Source organism: Delphinapterus leucas, chromosome 9 (assembly GCF_059928025.1).
Source record: "Delphinapterus leucas isolate spDelLeu-1000000601 "Yukka" chromosome 9, BTC_Dleu_Yukka2, whole genome shotgun sequence".
Taxonomy (NCBI): Eukaryota; Metazoa; Chordata; class Mammalia; order Artiodactyla; family Monodontidae; genus Delphinapterus; species Delphinapterus leucas.
Window position 1 is genome coordinate 56,631,537 of NC_143137.1, and position 21,752 is coordinate 56,653,288.

Sequence of the window (21,752 nt, forward strand, 5' to 3'; positions counted from 1 at the left end):
CAAAGGCATAATTTTTAAAATATAATGTGTACGTGTATTTTCAGTTGCTTTTAGGGGGAGAATTATTTTGAGGCAGCTCATTGATCTTACCTGTTGAACTGTTAGATTATTTACCTGGAATGGATAAAAGTATTCTGGATCATGAAAAATATAAAATGTATGCATCATTGCCTCACTACATGAGCAGTTTTGCACTCTGTACTCTTGTTAACATGCATATTAATTGAAAATTGGGTTAGTTGGTCCTGTAATGCCCTGGCAGTAGGCAGTATATGGGTCATTAAGAATCTGGTTTCTGGGATCACACTACCCAAGTTGGAATCCCAGCTATAATCATGTATAAGCTGAGTGGTCTTAGGTGTAAAGTACTTAACATTTCAGAGTCTGAATTTGTCTGTCTTATCAAATGAGTTTAATCCTAATTTCTGTTTTTTGACATTGTTTTGGTTGTATAAATATTGAGAATATTTTCTGTATTTTACACATGCTTACAATATATGAGAATCCAAATTTTTTTTTTGAAAACAAAAATGTGAAGCAAATTTTAAAACGTATACCATCTTTTATTTTCAGAAGGGAGTAATATGATGGGTACTGAAGAAACAAATTTTGATCGTGGCTACATAAAAAAGAAATTAGAACATGGACTTACACGAATATGGCAGGTTTGGTTTTTTTAAACTATTTTTTTACAAAAGCAATAGAAACCTTCATTCAAAGTTGTTTTAGAAATTCAGTATTTAAGTTTTCTGTATTTGTTTTCCCTGCAGGTCTAATCATGTGTTAGTTTTTCTTTGGAATAAGTCTACCATTTGAGTTCTGTAATTTAGTTGTCAATTATATTTGACTATAAGTGGCAGTAGAAAAATTTTTAATTTGAAAATATCCATTGGAAATATTCCTTGATTATATTTTGCTTTTAGTGACCTAACAGATTTGTGCTTTCCTAAAGAAGTTGTTTTCTTATTGAGATACTGTTTATTTTGTTTGTGTTTTTTTTCCTTTTCTATTAATTTTAGGAAAAGGATAACTATATAATAGATGACATAGTTGGGTTGGAGTCTAGAACAGAATGAAGAATTCTAAGTCAGTGATTTTTGTGCCTTGAGTGAATCTTATGTATTTATTGACTGAATGTGTATTCCTTGGCTTTTCTTTTGCAGTTTAGTAGCTTAGTTGTTATCAGATAACTAGATTTGTTAATTTGTTAAAAATTTTCACTTCCTAGATAAGTGTAATTTCTTTGATGATAACTTTGTTCTTTTTGGACTGCTTCAAAATTTAGAAGACGATAGACACTTTGACCATATTATGGTCTTTTAAAATGTATTTTTTATTTTTCTAATGAAGCTGATGTTTAGTTTGAAAATCTTTTATAGGATTTCTTTTGAAAAAAATGTTTAGGAAAATATATACTGAAAACATAAATTTCCTCAAGAATCACTTAGCAGTTATAATTTAGTGCTCTTCTGACTTTTGATAACTTTCTATTGCAGATATGCTATTTGAATTTATACTATAATATTTAAATATGTGATAGTGGTAGGAGCTTTGCCTTTTGTGTTTTCTGATATGACCATATGAAACAAATTTTTAGTTTCCCATTAATTATGGTTTGGGGCTGACTTTTTTCTGAATGTTATATATAACAGAAAGGAAAATCTCATTCTCTAGTGTCAGATATGAGTTGTTTCTAATTTAGTCTTCTAACAGGCTCTAATTATACTTTGTTGAAATTGTAGAATCTATGATAGAATTTCTTGTAATTCAAGGTACTTTGGATTATTGGCCTGGTATTTTATATAGCTAGTTTCTATTCAATCTGGCAACCTGATGTCATTCTTGATATAGGAATATCTGTTAAATGTAAGATTTAGTAAAGCTATTATCATTTAAGTGTTTGGCCAGTTTAATGAAAGTCATCATGCTTTTGAATATAGATAATTGTGTTGTAGGTTTCAAGTTTTAGAATATCTTCATCTCCACCCACTTCAAGTCCCTTTTGCACCTCGAACCCCAATTCTCATCCAGTTCTACACAGGACTTTGTGTACGTTAGGAACTCACTAGTATTTGTTAAATTGAAATTACAAAGCTCAATGCAATTGAAAAAGGCAAAAGCTCTGAAAAATAAATGTTTTTTGAGAACACATCTGGCAGACAAAACCTGGCAGGAATTGAGTTCATTTGATAGCACAGTCTGACCAGTATTGTCGTTTGGCTTTTTGTAGTATTTATTTATCCCATTAAGGTGAACATTCATATGTTGAAGGGATATAAATGTGTTTTATTTTGGGATACTGCCCTAGACCCCACTGGGGATGTTATATAATATATGCTATACATACCATAATATATTTCTAATATCTGAAATGCTAAATTCCAAAGCACAAGTGAGCATGTGACAGTTTATTGACATCATAAATTTATTATAGAGATGATAAATGATTGAGAAGCATAAGAAGATAGTTAATGTTTCTGACATAAAACTAAATTCAGAATCATAATCATCTTGATAATTATTATAAAAACTTTTCAGTTTGGAGAATATTGTTGCAAATTTTCCATGCATTTTGACTCAGTCAGAACCTTTAAAGGAAAAAGGTTGTATCAGTCATAATATGTGTATCGCACTGTTTGTGGGTTTAAGAACACCGTGGTGAAAGCATGGTCCTTGACCTCATGGAGCTTACATATCCAACCATATGAAAGTCTTGGTCTTTCAAGATTTTCTTTTTAGTCTTTAAATATTTGATACGTGAGAAGTGACAGTTTTAAAATGCTTATTATTTCTTTCTTTTACTATAGAAAATTAGGGTTGGAGTATTTCTACTTTTTGTGAATTTGAGATTTTCTTTACAGCCTAATAAACCACCCACTTTTAAAGTTCTTCCTGGGGCATTTGAAAAATAACCATGTATTTCTTCTTTGTATTGGGAATTAGGTTCTCTTTGTAAATTAAAGCAGTTTATTATTTATATGTATTATTCTCATCTATATTCTTATTTGGTTGTGGTTTTCTTGGTCTGTGCTGTTCTGCGGGAGGAGTTTTAATCTTCCGGAATGATTGTAGTTTTTGTCAGGTTTTTCTTTTATTTCTAACAGCTTTTGTTTTTATACTCGGATGCCATGTTGATTGATGATGCAATGCTAATAACCACTGTACGTACCCTCATTGTACATAATTCTCTTTATTAATTAAAAAAAATAGCTCTTTTCTCCTTAGGCATTTTGCAGTGAATTCTAGTTTGCTTTATTATTACCATTGCTGTATTTATTTTGTTCATATTTTCCTGATAAATCCTTGACTTTATTTTAAATGTTTTTCTATCATGTTTTAGTTTTAAAAATAAAGATAATATATAAAGTTCTTAGTATAATGCTTGACAAAAGTAAATAATCAGAAAACAGTAGTTTTTACTGCTGTTTATTAAGCTTTTATGTGTATATTAGCACTGTTTCTGATTTATTTTTCCTATTCTATTGACTTTTCTCTATATTGCTAGCATTTTGGGGGTCGTTTTTAATATATTTAATATAGGTGGTACAAGTCCTCCATCATCCCTGATAACTTCATCCTTTCAAAGTGCTGTTTTTAAAAAAGAGGTTATTGTCTATTTATTATTTCTAGTGAATTTTAGAATAATTGTTGAGAAGAAAAGTTTTTGTGTGTGTGTGATTTTGGTTAGAATTTCACTGTATCCCTACATTAACTTGGATAAATTGACATATTTACAGTATTTAGTCAGGTATTCAGTCCCTTGATTCTCAATTTATGGAAATTTCTTTTGTATCCCATTAGAATTGTTAGTTTTTTGTTATAGGTCTGATAGCTCTTATTAAAGTTATTCCTAAGTATATTGTATTTTCAATATTTGTTTTAAAAGAAATCTCTCCATTTTTAGGTGCTTCAGCCAGGTATACATGAAAACTGTTAATTTTTATATACTGTACTTAAACACTTCACACAATATCTTATTAATTCTAATCATTTTTGAATTGATTATTTTGGGGTTTCTAGCTTACTGAACCATGCCCAAATAATGATGATTTTTATCAGTATATCTAGTATGAGGACATAATTCTTATCTTGCATGTGTGTGTGTATTAGTAGTGATGATTGTGTTCCGTACTATTTTTTTTTAATTAGTTAATTTATTTATTTTTAGTTGCATTGAGTCTTTGTTGCTGCGCGGGCTTTCTCTAGTTGCGGTGAACGGGGGCTACTCTTCGTTGTGGTGTGTGGGCTTCTCACTGCGGTGGCTTCTCTTGTAGCGGAGCACAGGCTCTAGGTGCGTGGGCTTCAGTAGTTGTGACACACAGGCTCAGTAGTTGTGGCACGTGGGCTCAGTAGTTGTGGCTCACGGGCTCTAGAGTGCAGGCTCAGTAGTTGTGGTGCACGGGCTTAGTTGCTCCGTGGAATGTGGGATCTTCCTGGACCAGGGCTCGAACCCGTGTCCCCTGCATTGGCAGGCGGATTCTTAACCACTGCGCCACCAGGGAAGCCCCAAGTCTGTACTATTTTTATATCTGATGTTCATGGAATTGTCTCTATGATACCACCCTAAATATGTTGACTATTAGCCTAACTAGATATTTTTTTATCAAGTTAAGAATCTATTCCTGTCTCATTTTAATGTGTAACTATACAAAAAATGGCTCTGAGAACTTATTTTCTATATTTTGGATTTACTTGAAATATTTATTGTTTTGTTTTTTTTTTATAGGATGTTCAGCTAAAAGTAAAAACCTACTTGCTTGGAACTGATTTGTCAATATTCAAATATGATGACTTCATCTTTGTTTTGGATATAATCAGCAGGTAGTGTTTGAGATCTTGTCTTATTCTTTAGTTTGATTCATTGAACCATGATAATCAATGAAATCATGAATCACTGAGTTGTAATGTATAACTTAATGGAAGTAAAGATAATTGAACATTCATAGTCTAATTTCTGCTAGGTTTATGTGTGAGTGTGTTTAAATATTTTTGCCCTTTGGATGTTTGTAAACTGTAATGAATGTGATCTTTAGAATTTCTTCAAACATCCAAATTTTTATGATTTGTTATCTTTGAATAAAGATGACCTGTATTTCTCTTTTTTCCCTATAATAAACATGTTGCTGAAATTTACGTAAATCTTTCTGTCCAACTAGGTTGATGCAAGTTGGAGAAGAATTCTGTGGTAGCAAGTCTGAAGTTTTGCAAGAGTCTATTAGAAAACAAAGTGTCAATTATTTTAAGAACTACCATAGGTAAGAACTCTAATAAAATATGAATAGACTTATTTAGGTAGTGAGAATACCTTTGTCTAATGCTTAACCTTATAGTGTTAATTGGTTTAAAATAATTACTTTTGAATTTGAAAGACTATCTTTGTAGCTTTTTTTAGGATGGTTAAGGATTTTTTTTTACCAAAAATATCAAAGTATTCTGATTATTTTTTGTAAATTTCAATATGTGTTTTGTCTTGAGGGGCTTAAAATATTGAACTGACTTCTGTATGGGTGGAAGATGATTATTACATTAAGGATCCCCAGAAGAATTTGGCCACTATTCTCTACCTGCATATATGGTGTGAGCTAGTAAGGAAGTTAAATCAGTAGCGGCAGCACTCAGTGAGTGGGGGATGCTTGAAACTGTGTGCCTTTTAGGAGTAAAAAGGCTTTCAGAGAACAGGGCATGATATTCAGAATGTAGCTACAAAGCCAAGATTTTGTACTACATTGCTTTGCAAAACAATCACTACTAACTTTAAAAAGGGTGCCTAGGAATGGTTTTGGGAGTGGAAGAAGGTGGGAAAGAATGTTTATACAGCAATGTGTTTGTATGCTTAAAGCAGCGTTAAATTGAGAAAATATTTATTAGACCTTTCTTCATATAAGCTGGACCCTATGCTGTACACCTTATATACATTTTATCATTTGAATTGAGTTACAGCTCACTTTTTATACTGCATTTTTAATTTTTAAAATTAAGTTTTGATTTTGTTGTTATTTGGTGCTGGGGAGAGTTGGGATTTGAAGTTCTCCTTTCTCTCCTTGTTCGGAGTCAACCCCTGGTCACAGGGATATGTGCTATGTCAGAAGAGAGGTTACTGGACATGAAACCATTGACTAATTTATTATTAAATATATTTAAGTACACATTTTCTGTCTTAATTGTAAACTACTAAATATTTGTTTTGAAAGTATATTTAAGTTGATCCTGTACCAAAGCAGAGCCCTTGAGTTTCACAATTGAATGAAGAGAATGTTGAAAAAATTAAAAAAATTTTTTTAATTGATTATACCTCAGGAAAACAGTGGTAAGGGAACAACATGAAACCCTAACACTACCTTAATTTATAACTTCCTTTTCTGTTAAAACTTAAGCCCTGTTAAAACAGAAGGCTTGGCCTGTACACATTGCTGTCCAAAATGAGAGGGGCCTTATACTCACAGATCGGAAAGGATAAAGAACTATGAAGGAGCCAGAAGCTTCACTTACCCTATCAGAATGCAGGCATTGCTGGATGTCCATTTCCCAAAGATTGCTTTATATCCAACAAGACAACTGGGGTGTCTTTTGATGTTCATTGTGACTGCAAGATGTGTGTAATGCAAAAACATGGATTTGTTTAATGGTTTGCATTCTGCATTCCATTTTACTTACTGTCAAAAGGTGTCTGTCATCTGTGGCCACCAGGCAAGGGCATTTCTAGACTCTGACTATGATGGATATTCCTTACAAAAGTTCACCTTGGTGAAATTAGAAAATATAGAAATGAATTATTGTTTCCCAAACACTCAATATTTTAATGGACTTTTCTTGTTAGAAACATTTGTGAAACTTGTTTCCCATTGAGGAGGCTGTATTGTATTCTTAGAAGGAGAGCAGGACTGGGAAATGGTAAACTCGGGATCTTACTACATTTTTGCCACCTGCCATCTCCCTGTCATTGGACAAATCATTTAACCCCTCTGAGATATGGTTCTATCTATCAATCGTAAAATGAGGTGGCTGGACTAAAAGGTCTCCCGAAGTATTACCTGCAGATCTTTCCCTTTTTTCTTGCTGCATTGTGTATTATAAAAATTGGAATAGGTTAAAAAAAAGTAAAGATGTAATCTTTCTTTGTAGTATTCTTCTCTTTTCCCAATGTTTAAACCAGTCTTGCTCTATACTGCCTGTAGTCATTCTCTCTCCAACAGCTGCCATTTGGGAAATTATAATGAAATCACTTGGTAAAGTTGGTGCCAACCATCAGTGTGTTCTGAAGTACATCTGTTTCTTTATAAAGCAAGATAAACTTGACAGGCAGTTTAGAAATGATGCCAATGTATATATATTGAGTTGACGAAAGTCATTACATTAGCCAGTGATGAATCTAAATCTACTAAATTCCGATTTAATATCTCCTTCACCAAATCATATTACATAAATACCGAAAAATACCACGAAACATGGTGAAATATAGATCATCTGTTTCAATTTTGTTAAAGTGTTTAAATATGCTTACAATTTGTTTCATGGTCCTCTACTGCCAAGTAGAGCTCTTGAGAATAAAGAAATTCTTGAACCGAATTACTCTTATTTTAAGTCCATTTAGGTTGTTGGTTTGAAGATGTAAGCATAATAAAAAGGTGAAAATAGAAGCATTTTCCTCTTTGGCAGAACATCTGTTTATAAAATGTACCTACGTTGCTTGTGGAAGTTGTATTAAAGCTTGCGTGCCGTTATCTTTTTCTAGGGCAAAGCTGGATGAGAGTGTGAGGGAGCACAGTCTCTGTCATCTGTCAGTGTAAATTCTCATCTTTCAAAGACATATTTTATTCTCCCAGGTTTCTTTATGTTCAGGTTCTAAGTTTGTATATACCAAATGCTGTCATTCTTCTGCCAGATGTTGCAAAATTCCCCAAAGCACAAATAATCTAATTTGAACAGTAATGACATAGAAATTATGTAGCAGTGTGCTATTCCCAAAACATTCTATTTAACAAGCACCTTTTATTTTTAATTACTTTAGTATTTAGAGCTTATAAATGTTTTCAATGATCCTAAAGGTGCACTGACTGATGTCAGAAGAGGGGAAAGGTCACCTATCCTTTTAGGGAGAAAGGTCTCTCCTTGCCTTTTAAGGTTTAAGTTTATTAAGGTTTGGTTTATTCCTTAAGTGTCTTTAAAATGTGTGTTTCTAGGGTCAGTTTTATTATCCATATACTTAGCTTTGTTTTCTGTCTGGATCAAATGATTTAATCATCTCTTCTGTTTCTGAATACTGGGCCTGACATTATCTAGAACTGACCTGCCGGCATGTGTTGCACCCCTACCCCTAATCCCCCACCCATATATCCTCTGCCAAATAAGTTGTTTTGGTTAAGGCTTCAGGGAGAGTAGTAAATAAGTTACCAATAATTTTAGTTGTTTTATGGGAGATCTCATAAAGAGGTTTTTTTTTTTTTTTTTAAAGAAAAACCTAACCTATAATAGCTTCAATTTACAAGTGTCCACGGATATGTTTTCCTAGTATTGCTTTGTAACAAACTGTCCTGAAACTTACAGGCTTAAAATGACCATCATCTTCTCATTATTACATGTATTCTGTGAGTCAGGAATAATTCACGCAGGGATCAACTGATTCTTCTCCTTCTCATAGCACTGACTGAGGTGACTAAGCAGTACTCAGCTGGTGGAAAGCTTGTGTAGCAGGTTCAAGACGGCTTCACTTGCACGGTGGAGATGGCTGGAAGGGTGTACAGCTGGGTTTGGTTAGTCAACATGTCTTCATGTGGCCGCTCCAGTATGATGATCTCAGGGTGGTTGGACTTCTTACGTGGCAGCTGGCTTCCCATAGGACTAGAGTTCCAAGAGAACCACACAGAGGCTGCATGACCTTTTTTGATATAGGCTCAGGAGTCATGACTACCACATTCCTTTGAATACAGGCTTGTCGTAAGGCTGGTCCAGACTCAAGAGGAGGGAAATTAGACTTTTTCTTTTGATTGGGGAGTGGTAAGGTCGTGTCATAGAAGAGCATGTGTGTGGGATAGGAGGTATTGTTGCAGCTCTCTTTGATATATTCCTTGGGAAAATAAGGAGAAATGTTTTCAGAAAATAATTTTTTTTGGACTTGGTGATAATGGTGCCAATAAGTTAAATTTATTTTTAATATGTGAAGTGTTTTACTGAAAATTTATGTAAAAGTACAACTATTTTCCATCTCTAAACTATAGAAGAGGGCTTAAATTTTGGACTTAAAATGAGAACAAAAGGAACAATGTCTTCATAATATGTATCTGTTAGGTTACACTACTCCCTCTTCTCTATATATGTACATACACATAAATACACAATAATAATGGGTAGGCAACTATTAAACTCCTCTTAGTAAATACAGTTGTTACTGATTTCCAGTTTTCTTCCTGCTGGTAAAGCGTCTGGGGCAGTGTGGTGTTATCAGTGGCCTTGGGTTCCTACCTCTAATGTGTTACTCACTGGCTTCATGGCTTGTGTGATTTTAACCAAATTTTTTACTTCTCTGAGCATCAAATTCCTTCTCTTTAAAGTGTATAAAGGCTTATATTAGATACTCTACCTTCTTTAAACCTTGTGCTTTTATCATTCATTTTTGGAACCTACATTTTATTGCTTCAAGTCTTTTATTAGGTTAAGTAAAAGATCTGTGTTTCGCACAGTTCTAATTCACTGAAATTTTTCCTTTAACTTGTAGTTCAATATATTTGAGACACGTTGTAGATCGGTTATTATCTCCTTCACTATATTTGGACTTTAAAATCTCTTTAATTTTATTTTGATTGTACATATTTTTTGTATACCAGAGAAGGTTTTTTGTGTCCTGCTTGTGTGTTGTTTCTAAAGATGCAGGTGGCACCCAGAGTGCTTAAAGTAATAATTGGGACTGCTTTTCATATAACTATGATTATAGTCAGTTGTGTTACTCAACGTCTGATTACAGTTTGTACTTTACATACTCATTCATCGCTTTTTCATCATAACTGCCATCTTTTTTGTGATTTAGAGTAAAATAGAAGAAAGGAAATAAAATGCAAATCTTTCAATTTGTGTAAAATGTTCTTGGGGAAAGAGATGCAAAGGAAGTTTTCTTTGGCTCTATTGAATCAATTTGGATAATATGAACCAACATCATTTACAGTAAAAAAAAAAAAAAAAAAAAAAAGAATAAATAAATAAATTTTTGCCTTTGACTATTGTTTCCAACCATGTTGCAGTGAAAAGAACAAGATTTGGAAATCGGGGCCCCTGTCTCTGCTGTCTACTACTTGTGACCTTGTGACCCTTCACAAGTGGATTAATGTTTCCTTGGGCCATTTGTGGCCTTATCTTAATGGGCCTGCCCTTTATTGCGGACAATTTGGGAGGGTAGTGAGTAGATTATTACAGTTTTTTCTTTTGAAAAACTTTATTAAATCATTCACATAAATGTATGCATATCTTATTGTACAACTCTATGAATTTTTTACATATATGTACACCACATAAACTGCCCGGATTAAGATATGGAACTTTTCCAATATCCTAGAACAAGGTACAAGGTGTATCCCTTGTACCTTTTCTCGGTCAGTAGCCTCCTCAGAGGTAACTGCTATTCTTCTGTCACCAATGACTAGTCATGCCCGTTTTGAACATTATGTAAATATTGTAGTTTTATAAATGTTGTTCTGAATTGTATTGCTTTTTATTTTAAATTTCCTGTTTCTTACACGCACATACACACACACACACACACACACGTTGATTTAGTTAGTATATTGACCTTGGATTCCTATGATCTGGTGGTTAAATTAGCATTTTATTAAATCTAATAGTTTGGAAATTCTTTTGAATTGTTTATACAATATGTCATTTGTGAATAATGACGGTTTTATATACGTCTTTCTAATCTTTGTATTGGTTAGGACTTCTGGTACAGTGTTGAATAGAAGTGCCAACAAGGGATATCCTTTCATTCAGTACTTTATGATATTTGTATGATATTTGTGGTAGGCTTTTGTAGATACTGTATATCAGATTAAAGAAATTCCTAAGAGACAGTCAACTTTAAGACAAGAAATATTGGTAAAAGTAAAGGGGATACTTCATAATGATGATAGATTGTTAGGAAGATATAATAATCCTAAATTTGTATATTCCTACTAAAATAAATTTAAAATATATAAAGCAAAAATATTCAGACTAAAAGGAGAAATAGACAAATTGATAATCATAGTTGGGAAATTTTATGTGCCACTTTCAGTAATTGGTAATACAAGCAGACAAAAAAATCAGTAAGGATATATGTTTGACCAACATATTAGTAAAATTTGCCTAATTGATATAGATATATGTATGTTTATACATGTGTATATATATTACAACACTTGACAGCTGAAGAATTCATATTTTTTTTAAGAGCAGAAGGAAGGTTTATCAAAATCGATCAACTGCTGGGCTCTAAAGCAAGTCCTTAAAAAAAAAAAAGTTAAAAGATTGAAATCATAGAGAGCATATTCTCTGACCACAGTGGAATTGAACTACAAATAAATAACAGAGAGATAACGAGAAAATCTGCCAGGTTTTTGAAATTAACCTATTTTCAGTGTTAAAGAAGAAATCATATTGGGAATTAGAAATTACTTAAAAATGAATGATAAAGTATGATATAAAAATTGTGGGATATAGCTAAAGCAGAAGGGGAATTTTTAGCTTTAAATGCATTTTTTGGTAAAGAAGAATGTTTGAAAATCAGTGCACTAAACTTCCATTTCAAGAAGTTAAAAAAAATGACAGCAAATTAAACCTAAAATAGAGGGAAGATAATTAGAAGAGCAGAAATCAATGAAAGAGAAAGTAAATGTATAATAGAAATCTACAATGCTACTTAGCAAGACTGAGCAAGGAAAAGAAACACAAATTATATCAGCAGTTAAAAAGAAGGTATCTACACATCTTAAGACATTAAAAATAAAACAAAATGATATAAACTTTATGCTGATAAAGTTGACAGTTTAGATTGAAAAGAACGAATTCCTTGTACATAATAAGCTGATAAAATAAAATATAGAAAATCTGAATAATCCTGTATCTTTAAAGAAATTGAATCTTTGCTACAAAGCATTTCCATAAAGAAATCTCCAGGCCTGCTGCTGTCACTGGTCAATTCAGCTAAACATTTAAGGCAGAAGTAATATCAAGATAAACTCTTTAAGAGAACAGAAAAGGACGGAATGCTTTATAACTTATTTTATAAGGCCATCGTAGCACTGATACCAAAACATAACAAGTACATTATAAAAAAAAATTACAGGCTAGTACCTCATAAGAACATAAGTGTAAAAATCCTGAACAAAAGATTGGCAGATTATATCCAGTGATATCTAAAAACGACAATACACCGTGAAAAGACAGGGTTTATTGCAGGAAAACAGGGTTGGCTAATTTTAAAAATTAATAAATTTAATTTACTAATTAACAGCTACAGGAAAAACACCACATTGATCATTTTAACAGATGAAGAAAAAAATTTTGATGAAAATTCCACCCTAGTTCCTGATTTTAAGAAATCTTGTCTGTAATTTTTACTTTCAATCTAGTTTTGCTTCCGACCTAATTTTCATATCAATCTTATATGTAAAGTATGCCTCTTATAAACAGCATGTAGTCTTTTTTTGTTTTCTTATTTTAAAATCCAATCTGACGATTTTTGTGTTTTGATTGAACTGTTTTTTTCATTTTCATTTAATGTATTTATTGGCATAGTTGGGTTTAAAGCCATCACATTGCTGTTTGGTTTCTGAAAGTGTAGATAACTTTTTTCATTTATTTTTTTCTCTTTCTGCCTTCTTTTGGCTTGATCATCTATGTTTTCAATTTTCATATTTTTTTCTCAGGTTTAAAATGTATATTCTCATAGTGGTTACCATCAACATTCCAATATGCATTCCTGTTCTGTTCCAGTTGACCTTAAGTTAATATACTTCCAGAATAATGGGAGAACCAACTTTGTAACTCACTTACCATCTCTTACCTTTTAATGTTTTTGTCATATATACTTTTACTTTCTGTATTATTTTCTATACTTTTTTTTTTTTTTGCGGTACGCAGGCCTCTCACTGATGTGGCCTCTCCCGCTGCGGAGCACAGGCTCCAGACGCGCAGGCTCAGCAGCCACGGCTCACTAGCCCAGCTGCTCCGCAGCATGCGGGATCCTCCTGGACCAGGGCATGAACCCGTGTCCCCTGCATTGGCAGGCGGACCCTCAATCACAGGGAAGCCTCTATTTTCTATACTTTTTATGGGTAGGAATAACTAAGCTTCAGTCTGTGAGTTGGTATCTTTTATCACCATAATAGTTTTATATTATTCTGTAATAGATTACAATGAGTTTAGCAGCTTAAAACAACACTCATTTATTATCTCACAGTTCTGTGGAAGTCTGGATCAGCTTGTCTAGGTTCTCAGCTTAGGTTTTCAGAGGGCCAAAATCAAGGTGTTGGTTGGGCTTTTATCTGAAGACTTTGAGGAAGAATCTGCATCTAAGCACATTCAGGACATTGGCAGAATTCAGTTCCTTGTGGTTTTAGGACTGAGGTTTCTGTTTTCTTGCTACCTGTCAACTAAGAAGTGTTCTCAGCTTCTAGAAGCTGCTCTCCAGTCCTTGCCCCTGACCCCTTCTATTTTCAAAGCCAGCAATTCTCTCTGACTTCCCCCTTCTGCTATCAGGAGGAGAAAAAACTCTGCTTAAAAGGGCTTATTCAGTTAGATTTGTTCCACCTGGATAATTTCTGATTTGATTAACTCAAGGCAGCTAACTGTAATCTTAATTATATCGGCAAAATCTTTTTTCCATATTTGGTAATGTAATCATGGGGGTGTTCTTCAACACATTTAGTCCTGGGAATTAGGGCAGACAATCTTGAGGGATTTTAGAGTGCATTTTAGAGTCATGCCTACCTCAATAATTGTAATAATAGCTTTATTGAGATGTAAGTCACATACCAAAAATGCCCAAAATTCACTCCTTTAAAGTATATAATTCAGCAACAACTTTCACCACTATCTAATTTCAGAATATTTTTATCACTCCATAAAGAAACCCTGTACCAGTTTTTTGTCGCTCTTCTCCTGCAGCACCTGACAATCACTTATTTAGTTTTTGTCTCTATGTATTTGCCTGTGATATTTGCCTGTATACGAACATTTCATATAAATTGAATCATACGTTATGGCCTTTAGTGTTTGGCTTTCACTTAGCATAATATTTTTAAGGTTCATCCATTTTGGAGCATGTAACAGAGCTTCCTTCTTTTTTATTGGTGAATAATATTCCATTGTATAGATATACCATTGTTTATCCATTCCTCAGTTAATGGACATTTGGGTTGTTTTCACTTTTTAGCTGTGATGAATGATGGTGCTGTGAACGTTCATGTATAAGTTTTTTGTTTCATTTAAACTATAAGGATTTATGGTACAACATGAGGAATATAGCCAATATTTTGTAGTAACTGTAAACGGAAACTAACCTTTAAAAATTATTAAAAAATTTTTAATTAAAAAAATAAAACTTATTTAAAAACATCACTCTCTTCAACCAAAAAATTCTCTTCCCTCAACCAAAGGAACCACAATCCCACTGAAACTTCAAACAACAACAAATGCAAAAATAATCAGAATAAAAGTATACCTTTTCCGCAGATGAGAGATCCAACACAGTTTTCTTTTTTTTTTTAAACATCTTTATTGGAGTATAATTGCTTTACTATGGTGTGTTAGTTTCTGCTATACAACAAAGTGAATCAGCAAAATGCATACATATATCCCCATATCCCCTCCCTCTTGCATCTCCCTCCCACCCTCTCTATCCCACCCCTCTTGGTGGTTACAAAGCACAGAGCTGATCTCCCTGTGGTATGCAGCTGCTTCCCAGTAGCTATCCATTTTACATTTGTTAGTGTGTTTTGTCAATGCTACTCTCTCACTTCATCCCAGCTTACCCTTACCCTTCCCCGTGTCCTCAAGTCCATTCTATATGTCTGCATCTTTATTCCTGTCCTGCCCCTAGGTTCATCAGAACATTTTTTTTTTCTAGATTCCATATATATGTGTTAGCATACGGTATTTGTCTTTCTCTTTCTGACTTTCTTTACTCTGTATGAGAGACCCTAGGTCCATCCACCTCACTACAAATAACTCAATTTCGTTTCTTTTTATGGCTGAGTAATATTCCATTGTATATATGTGCCACATCTTCTTTACCCATTCATCTGTTGATGGACACTTAGATTGCTTCCATGTCCTGGCTCTTGTAAATAGTGCTGCAGTGAACATTGTGGAACCTGACTCTTTTTGAATTATGGTTTTCTCAGGGTATATGCCCAGTAGTGGGATTGCTGGGTCGCATGGTAGTTCTATTTTTAGTTTTTTAAGGAACTTCCATACTGTCCTCCATAGTGGCTGTGTCAATTTACATTGTCACCAACAGTGCAAGAGGGTTCCCTTTTCTCTACACCCTCTCCAGCATTTATTGTTTGTAGATTTTCTGATGATAGCCATTCTGACTGGTGAGAGGTGATACCTCACTGTAGTTTTGATTTGCATTTCTCTAATGATTAGTGATGTTGAGCATCCTTTGATATGTTTGTTGGCCATCTGTATGTCTTCTTTGGAGAAATGTCTATTTAGGTCCTCTGCCCATTTTTGGATTGGGTTGTTGTTTTGATATTGAGCTGCATGAGCTGCTTGTATATTTTGGAGATTAATCCTTTGTCAGTTGCTTCATTTGCAAATATTTTCTCCCATTCTGAGGGCTGTCTTTTCATCTTGTTTATGGTTTCCTTTGCTGTGCAAAAGCTTTGAAGTTTCATTAGGTCCCATTTTATTTTTGTTTTTATTTCCATTACTCTAGGAGGTGGATCAAAAAAGATCTTGCTGTGATTTATGTCAAACAGTGTTCTTCCTATGTTTTCCTCTAAGAGTTTTATAGTGTCCGGTCTTACATTTAGGTCTCAAATCCATATTGAGTTTATTTTTGTGTATGGTGTTAGGGAGTGTTCTAATTTCATTCTTTTACGTGTAGCTGTCCAGTTTTCCCAGCACCACTTATTGAGGAGACTGTCTTTTCTCTGTTGTATATCCTTGCTTCCTTTGTCATAGATTAGTTGACCATATGTGCGTTGGTTTATCTCTGGGCTTTCTATCTTGTTCCATTGATCTGTGTTTCTGTTTTTGTGCCAGTACCATGTTGTCTTGATTACTGTAGCTTTGTAGTATAGTCTGAAGTCAGGGAGTCCGATTCCTCCAGCTCCGTTTTTTCCCTCAAGACTGCTTTGGCTCTTCGGGGTCTTTTCTGTCTCCATATAAATTTTAAGATTATTTGTTCTGTAAAAAATGCCATTGGTAATTTGATAGGGATTGCATTGTATCTGTAGACTGCTTTGGATAGTATAGTCATTTTCACAATATTGATTCTTCCAATCCAAGAACATGGTATATCTCTGCATCTGTTAGTATCATCTTTAATTTCTTTCATCAGTGTCTAATAGTTTTCTGCATACAGGTCTTTTGTTTCCCTAGGTAGGTTTTCTCCTAGGTATTTTATTCTTTTTGTTGCAATGGTAAATGGGAGTGTTTCCTTAATTTCTCTTTCAGATTTTTCATCATTAGTGTATAGGAATGCCAGAGATTTCTGTGCATTAATTTTGTATCCTGCTACTTTACCAAATTCATTGACTAGCTCTAGTAGTTTTCTGGTAGCATCTTTGGGATTCTCTATGTATAGTATCATGTCATCGGGAAACAGTGGCAACTTTCCTTTTCTTTTCCGATTTGGATTTCTTTTATTTCTTTTCCGTCTCTGATTGCTGTGGCTAAAACTCCCAAAACTATGTTGAATAATAGTGGTGAGAGTGTGCAACCTTGTCTTTTTCCTGATCTTAGAGAAAATGGTTTCAGTTTTTCACCATTGAGAACGATGTTGGCTGTGGGTTTGTCATATATGGCCTTTATTATGTTGATGTAGGTTCCCTCTATTCCTACGTTCTGGAGAGTTTTTATCATAAATTGGTGTTGAGTTTTGTAGAAAGCTTTTTATGCATCTATTAAGATTATCATATGGTTTTTACCCTTCAGTTTGTTAATATGGTGTATCACATTGATTTGCATATATTGGAGAATCCTTGCATTTCTGGGTTAATAAACCCCACTTGATCATGGTGTATGATCTTTTTTTTTTTACTTTATTTTTTATTTTTTTTAACATCTTTATTGTGGTATAATTGCTTTACAATAGTGTGTTAGTTTCTGCTTTATAACAAAGTGCATCAGTTATACATATACATATGTTCCCATATCTCTTCCCTCTTGCATCTCCCTCCCTCCCACCCTCCCTATCCCACCCCTCCAGGCGGTCACAAAGCACCGAGCCAATCTCCCTGTGCTATGCAGCTGCTTCCCACTAGCTATCTACCTTACGTTTGGTAGTGTATATATGTCCATGCCTCTCTCTTGCTTTGTCACAGCTCACCCTTCCCCCTCCCCATATCCTCAAGTCCATTCTCTAGTAGGTCTGTGTCTTTATTCCTGTCTTACCCCTAGGTTCTTCACAACATTTTTTTTTCTTAAATTCCATGTATATGTGTTAGCATACGGTATTTGTTTTTCTCTTTCTGACCTACTTCACTCTGTATGACAGACTCTAGGTCTACCCACCTCATTACAAATAGCTCAATTTCGTTCTTTTTATGGCTGAGTAATATTCCATTGTATATATGTGCCACATCTTCTTTATCCATTCATCTGATGATGGGCACTTAGGTTGTTTCCATCTCCGGGCTATTGTAAATAGAGCTGCAATGAACATTTTGGTACATGACTCTTTTTGAATTATGGTTTTCTCAGGGTATATGCCCAGTAGTGGGATTGCTGGGTCATATGGTAGTTCTATTTGTAGTTTCTTAAGGAACCTCCGTACTGTTCTCCATAGTGGCTGAACCAATTCACATTCCCATCAGCAGTGCAAGAGTGTTCCCTTTTCTCCACACCCTCTCCAGCATTTATTGTTTCTAGATTTTTTGATGATGGCCATTCTGACTGGTGTGAGATGATATCTCATTGTAGTTTTGATTTGCATTTCTCTAATGATTAATGATGTTGAGCATTCTTTCATGTGTTTGTTGGCAGTCTGTATATCTTCTTTGGAGAAATGTCTATTTAGATCTTCTGCCCATCTTTGGATTGGGTTGTTTGTTTTTTTGTTATTGAGCTGCATGATCTGCTTGTAAATTTTGGAAATTAATCCTTTGTCAGTTGCTTCATTTGCAAATATTTTCTCCCATTCTGAGGGTTGTCTTTTGGTGTTGTTTATGGTTTCCTTTGCTGTGCAAAAGCTTTGAAGTTTCATTAGGTCCCATTTGTTTATTCTGTTTTTATTTCCATAACCCTAGGAGGTGGGTCTAAAAGGATCTTGCTGTGATTTATGTCATAGAGTGTTCTGCCTGTGTTTTCCTCTAGGAGTTTGATAGTTTCTGGCCTTACATTTAGGTCTTTAATCCATTTTGAGCTTATTTTTGTGTATGGTGTTAGGGAGTGATCTAATCTCATACTTTTACATGTACCTCTCCAGTTTTCCCAGCACCACTTATTGAAGAGGCTGTCCTTTCTCCACTGTACATTCCTGCCTCCTTTATCAAAGATAAGGTGACCATATGTGCGTGGGCTTATCTCTGGGCTTTCTGTCCTTTTCCATTGATCTATATTTCTGTTTTTGTGCCAGTACCATACTGTCTTGATTACTGTAGCTTTGTAGTATAGTCTGAAGTCAGGGAGCCTGATTCCTCCAGCTCCATTTTCCGTTCTCAAGATTGCTTTGGCTATGGGGTCTTTTGTGTTTACATACAAATTGTGAAATTTTTTGTTCTAGTTCTGTGAAAAATGCCAGTGGTAGTTTGATAGGGATTGCATTGAATCTGTAGATTGCTTTGGGTAGTATAGTCATTTTCACAATGTTGATTCTTCCCATCCAAGAACATGGTATATCTCTCCATCTATTAGTATCATCTTTAATTTCTTTCATCAGTGTCTTATAAATTTCTGCATACAGGTCTTTCGTCTCCTTAGGTAGGTTTATTCCTAGATATTTTATTCTTTTTGTTGCAGTGGTAAATGGGAGTGTTTTCTTGATTTCACTTTCAGATTTTTCATCATTAGTATATAGGAATGCCAGAGATTTCTGTGCATTAACTTTGTATCCTGCTACTTTACCAAATTCATTGATTAGCTCTAGTAGTTTTCTGGTAGCATCTTTAGGATTCTCTATGTATAGTATCATGTCATCTGCAAACAGTGACAGCTTTACTTCTTCTTTTCTGATTTGGATTCCTTTTATTTCCTTTTCTTCTCTGATTGCTGTGGCTAAAACTTCCAAAACTATGTTGAATAAGAGTCGTGAGAGTGGGCAACCTTGTCTTGTTCCTGATCTTAGTGGAAATGCTTTCAGTTTTTCACCATTGAGGATGATGTTTGCTGTGGGCTTGTCATATATGGCCTTTATTATGTTGAGGAAAGTTCCCTCTGTGCCTATTTTCTGCAGGGTTTTTATCATAAATGGGTGTTGAATTTTGTCAAAAGCTTTCTCTGCATCTATTGAGATGATCATATGGGTTTTCTCCTTCAATTTGTTAATATGGTTTATCACATTGATAGATTTGCATATATTGAAGAATCTTTGCATTCCTGGAATAAACCCCACTTGATCATGGTGTATGATCCTTTTAATGTGCTGTTGGATTCTGTTTGCTAGTATTTTGTTGAGGATTTTTGCATCTATGTTCATCAGTGATATTGGCCTGTAGTTTTCTTTCTTTGTGACATCCTTGTCTGGTTTTGGTATCAAGGTGATGGTGGCCTCGTAGAAGGAATTTGGGAGTGTTCCTCCCTCTGCTATATTTTGGAAGAGTTTGAGAAGGATAGGTGTTAGCTCTTCTCTAAACGTTTGATAGAATTCACCTGTGAAGCCATCTGGTCCTAGGCTTTTGTTTGTTGGAATATTTTTAATCACAGTTTCAATTTCAGTGCTTGTGATTGGTCTGTTCATATTTTCTATTTCTTCCTGATTCAGTCTTGGAAGGTTATGCATTTCTAAGAATTTGTCCATTTCTTCCAGGTTGTCCATTTTATTGGCATAGAGTTGCTTGTAGTAATCTCTCATGATCTTTTGTATTTCTGCAGTGTCGGGTGTTACTTCTCCTTTTTCATTTCTAATTCTGTTGATTTGTGTCTTCCCCCCTTTTTTCTAGATGAGTCTGGCTAATGGTTTATCTATTTTGTTTATCTTCTCAAAGAACCAGCTTTTAGTTTTATTGATCTTTGCTATCATTTCCTTCATTTCTTTTTCATTTATTTCTGATCTGATTTTTATGATTTCTTTCCTTCTGCTAACGTTGGGGTTTTTTTGTTCTTCTTTCTCTAATTGCTTGAGGTGCAAGGTTAGGTTGTTTATTCGAGATGTTTCCAGTTTCTTAAGGTGGGCTTGTATTGCTATAAACTTCCCTGTTAGAACTGCTTTTGCTGCATCCCATAGGTTTTGGGTCGTCGTGTCTCCATTGTCATTTGTTTCTAGGTATATTTTGATTTCCTCTTTGATTTCTTCAGTGATCACTTCGTTATTAAGTAGTGTATTGTTTAGCCTCCATGTGTTTGTATTTTTTACAGATCTCTTCCTGTAATTGATATCTAGTCTTGTCGCGTTGTGGTCGGAAAAGATACTTGATACAATTTCAATTTTCTTATATTTACCAAGACTTGATTTGTAACCCAAGATATGATCTATCCTGGCGAATGTTCCATGAGCACTTGAGAAAAATGTGTATTCTGTTGTTTTTGGATGGAGTGTCCTATAAATATCAATTAAGTCCATCTTGTTTAATGTATCATTTAAAGCTTGTGTTTCCTTATTTATTTTCATTTTGGATGATCTGTCCATTGGTGAAAGTGGGGTGTTAAAGTCCCCTACTATGAATGTGTTACTGTCGATTTCCCCTTTGATGGCTGTTAGTATTTGCCTTATGTATTGAGGTGCTCCTATGTTGGGTGGATAAATATTTACAGTTGTGATATTTTCTTCTTGGATCCATCCCTTGATCATTATGTAGTGTCCTTCTTTGTCACTTGTAATAGTCTTTATTTTAAAGACTAATATGAGAATTGCTAGTCCAGCTTTCTTTTGGTTTCCATTTGCATGGAATATCTTTTTCCATCCCCTTCCTTTCAGCCTGTATGTGTCTCTAGGTCTGAAGTGGGTCTCTTGTAGGCAGCATATATATGGGTCTTGTTTTTGTATCCACTCAGCCAATGTATGTCTTTTCGTGGGAGCATTTAGTCCATTTACATTTAAGGTAATTATCGATATGTATGTTCATATTCCCATTTTCTAAATTGTTTTGGGTTCGTTATTGTAGGTCTTTTCCTTCTGTTGTGTTTCTTGCCTAGAGAAGTTCCTTTAGCATTTGTTGTGAAGCTGGTTTGGTGGTGCTGAAGTCTCTCAACTTTTGCTTGTCCGTAAAGGTTTTAATTTTTCCATCAAATCTGAATGAGATCCTTGCTGGGTAGAGTAATCTTGGTTGCAGGTTTTTCTCCTTCATCACTTTAAATATGTCCTGCCACTCCCTTCTGGCTTGCAGAGTTTCTGCTGAAAGATCAGCTGTTAACCTTATGGGGATTCCCTTGTGTGTTATTTTTCCCTTGCTGCTTTTAAT

The 21,752-nt window shown here is 34.4% G+C and overlaps 1 protein-coding gene across 1 annotated transcript in view; it reads left to right on the forward strand.

Annotated features, from left to right (window-relative positions):
* VPS50 (VPS50 subunit of EARP/GARPII complex) overlaps positions 1–21,752 on the forward strand; it is a 140,228-nt gene that overhangs the window by 63,703 nt on the left and 54,773 nt on the right. The window contains exons 14-16 of the mRNA XM_022586009.2: positions 574–665; positions 4,727–4,821; positions 5,157–5,255. Of these exons, the coding sequence (XP_022441717.1) occupies positions 574–665; positions 4,727–4,821; positions 5,157–5,255 (286 nt within the window). The remainder of the gene's footprint in view (positions 1–573; positions 666–4,726; positions 4,822–5,156; positions 5,256–21,752) is intronic.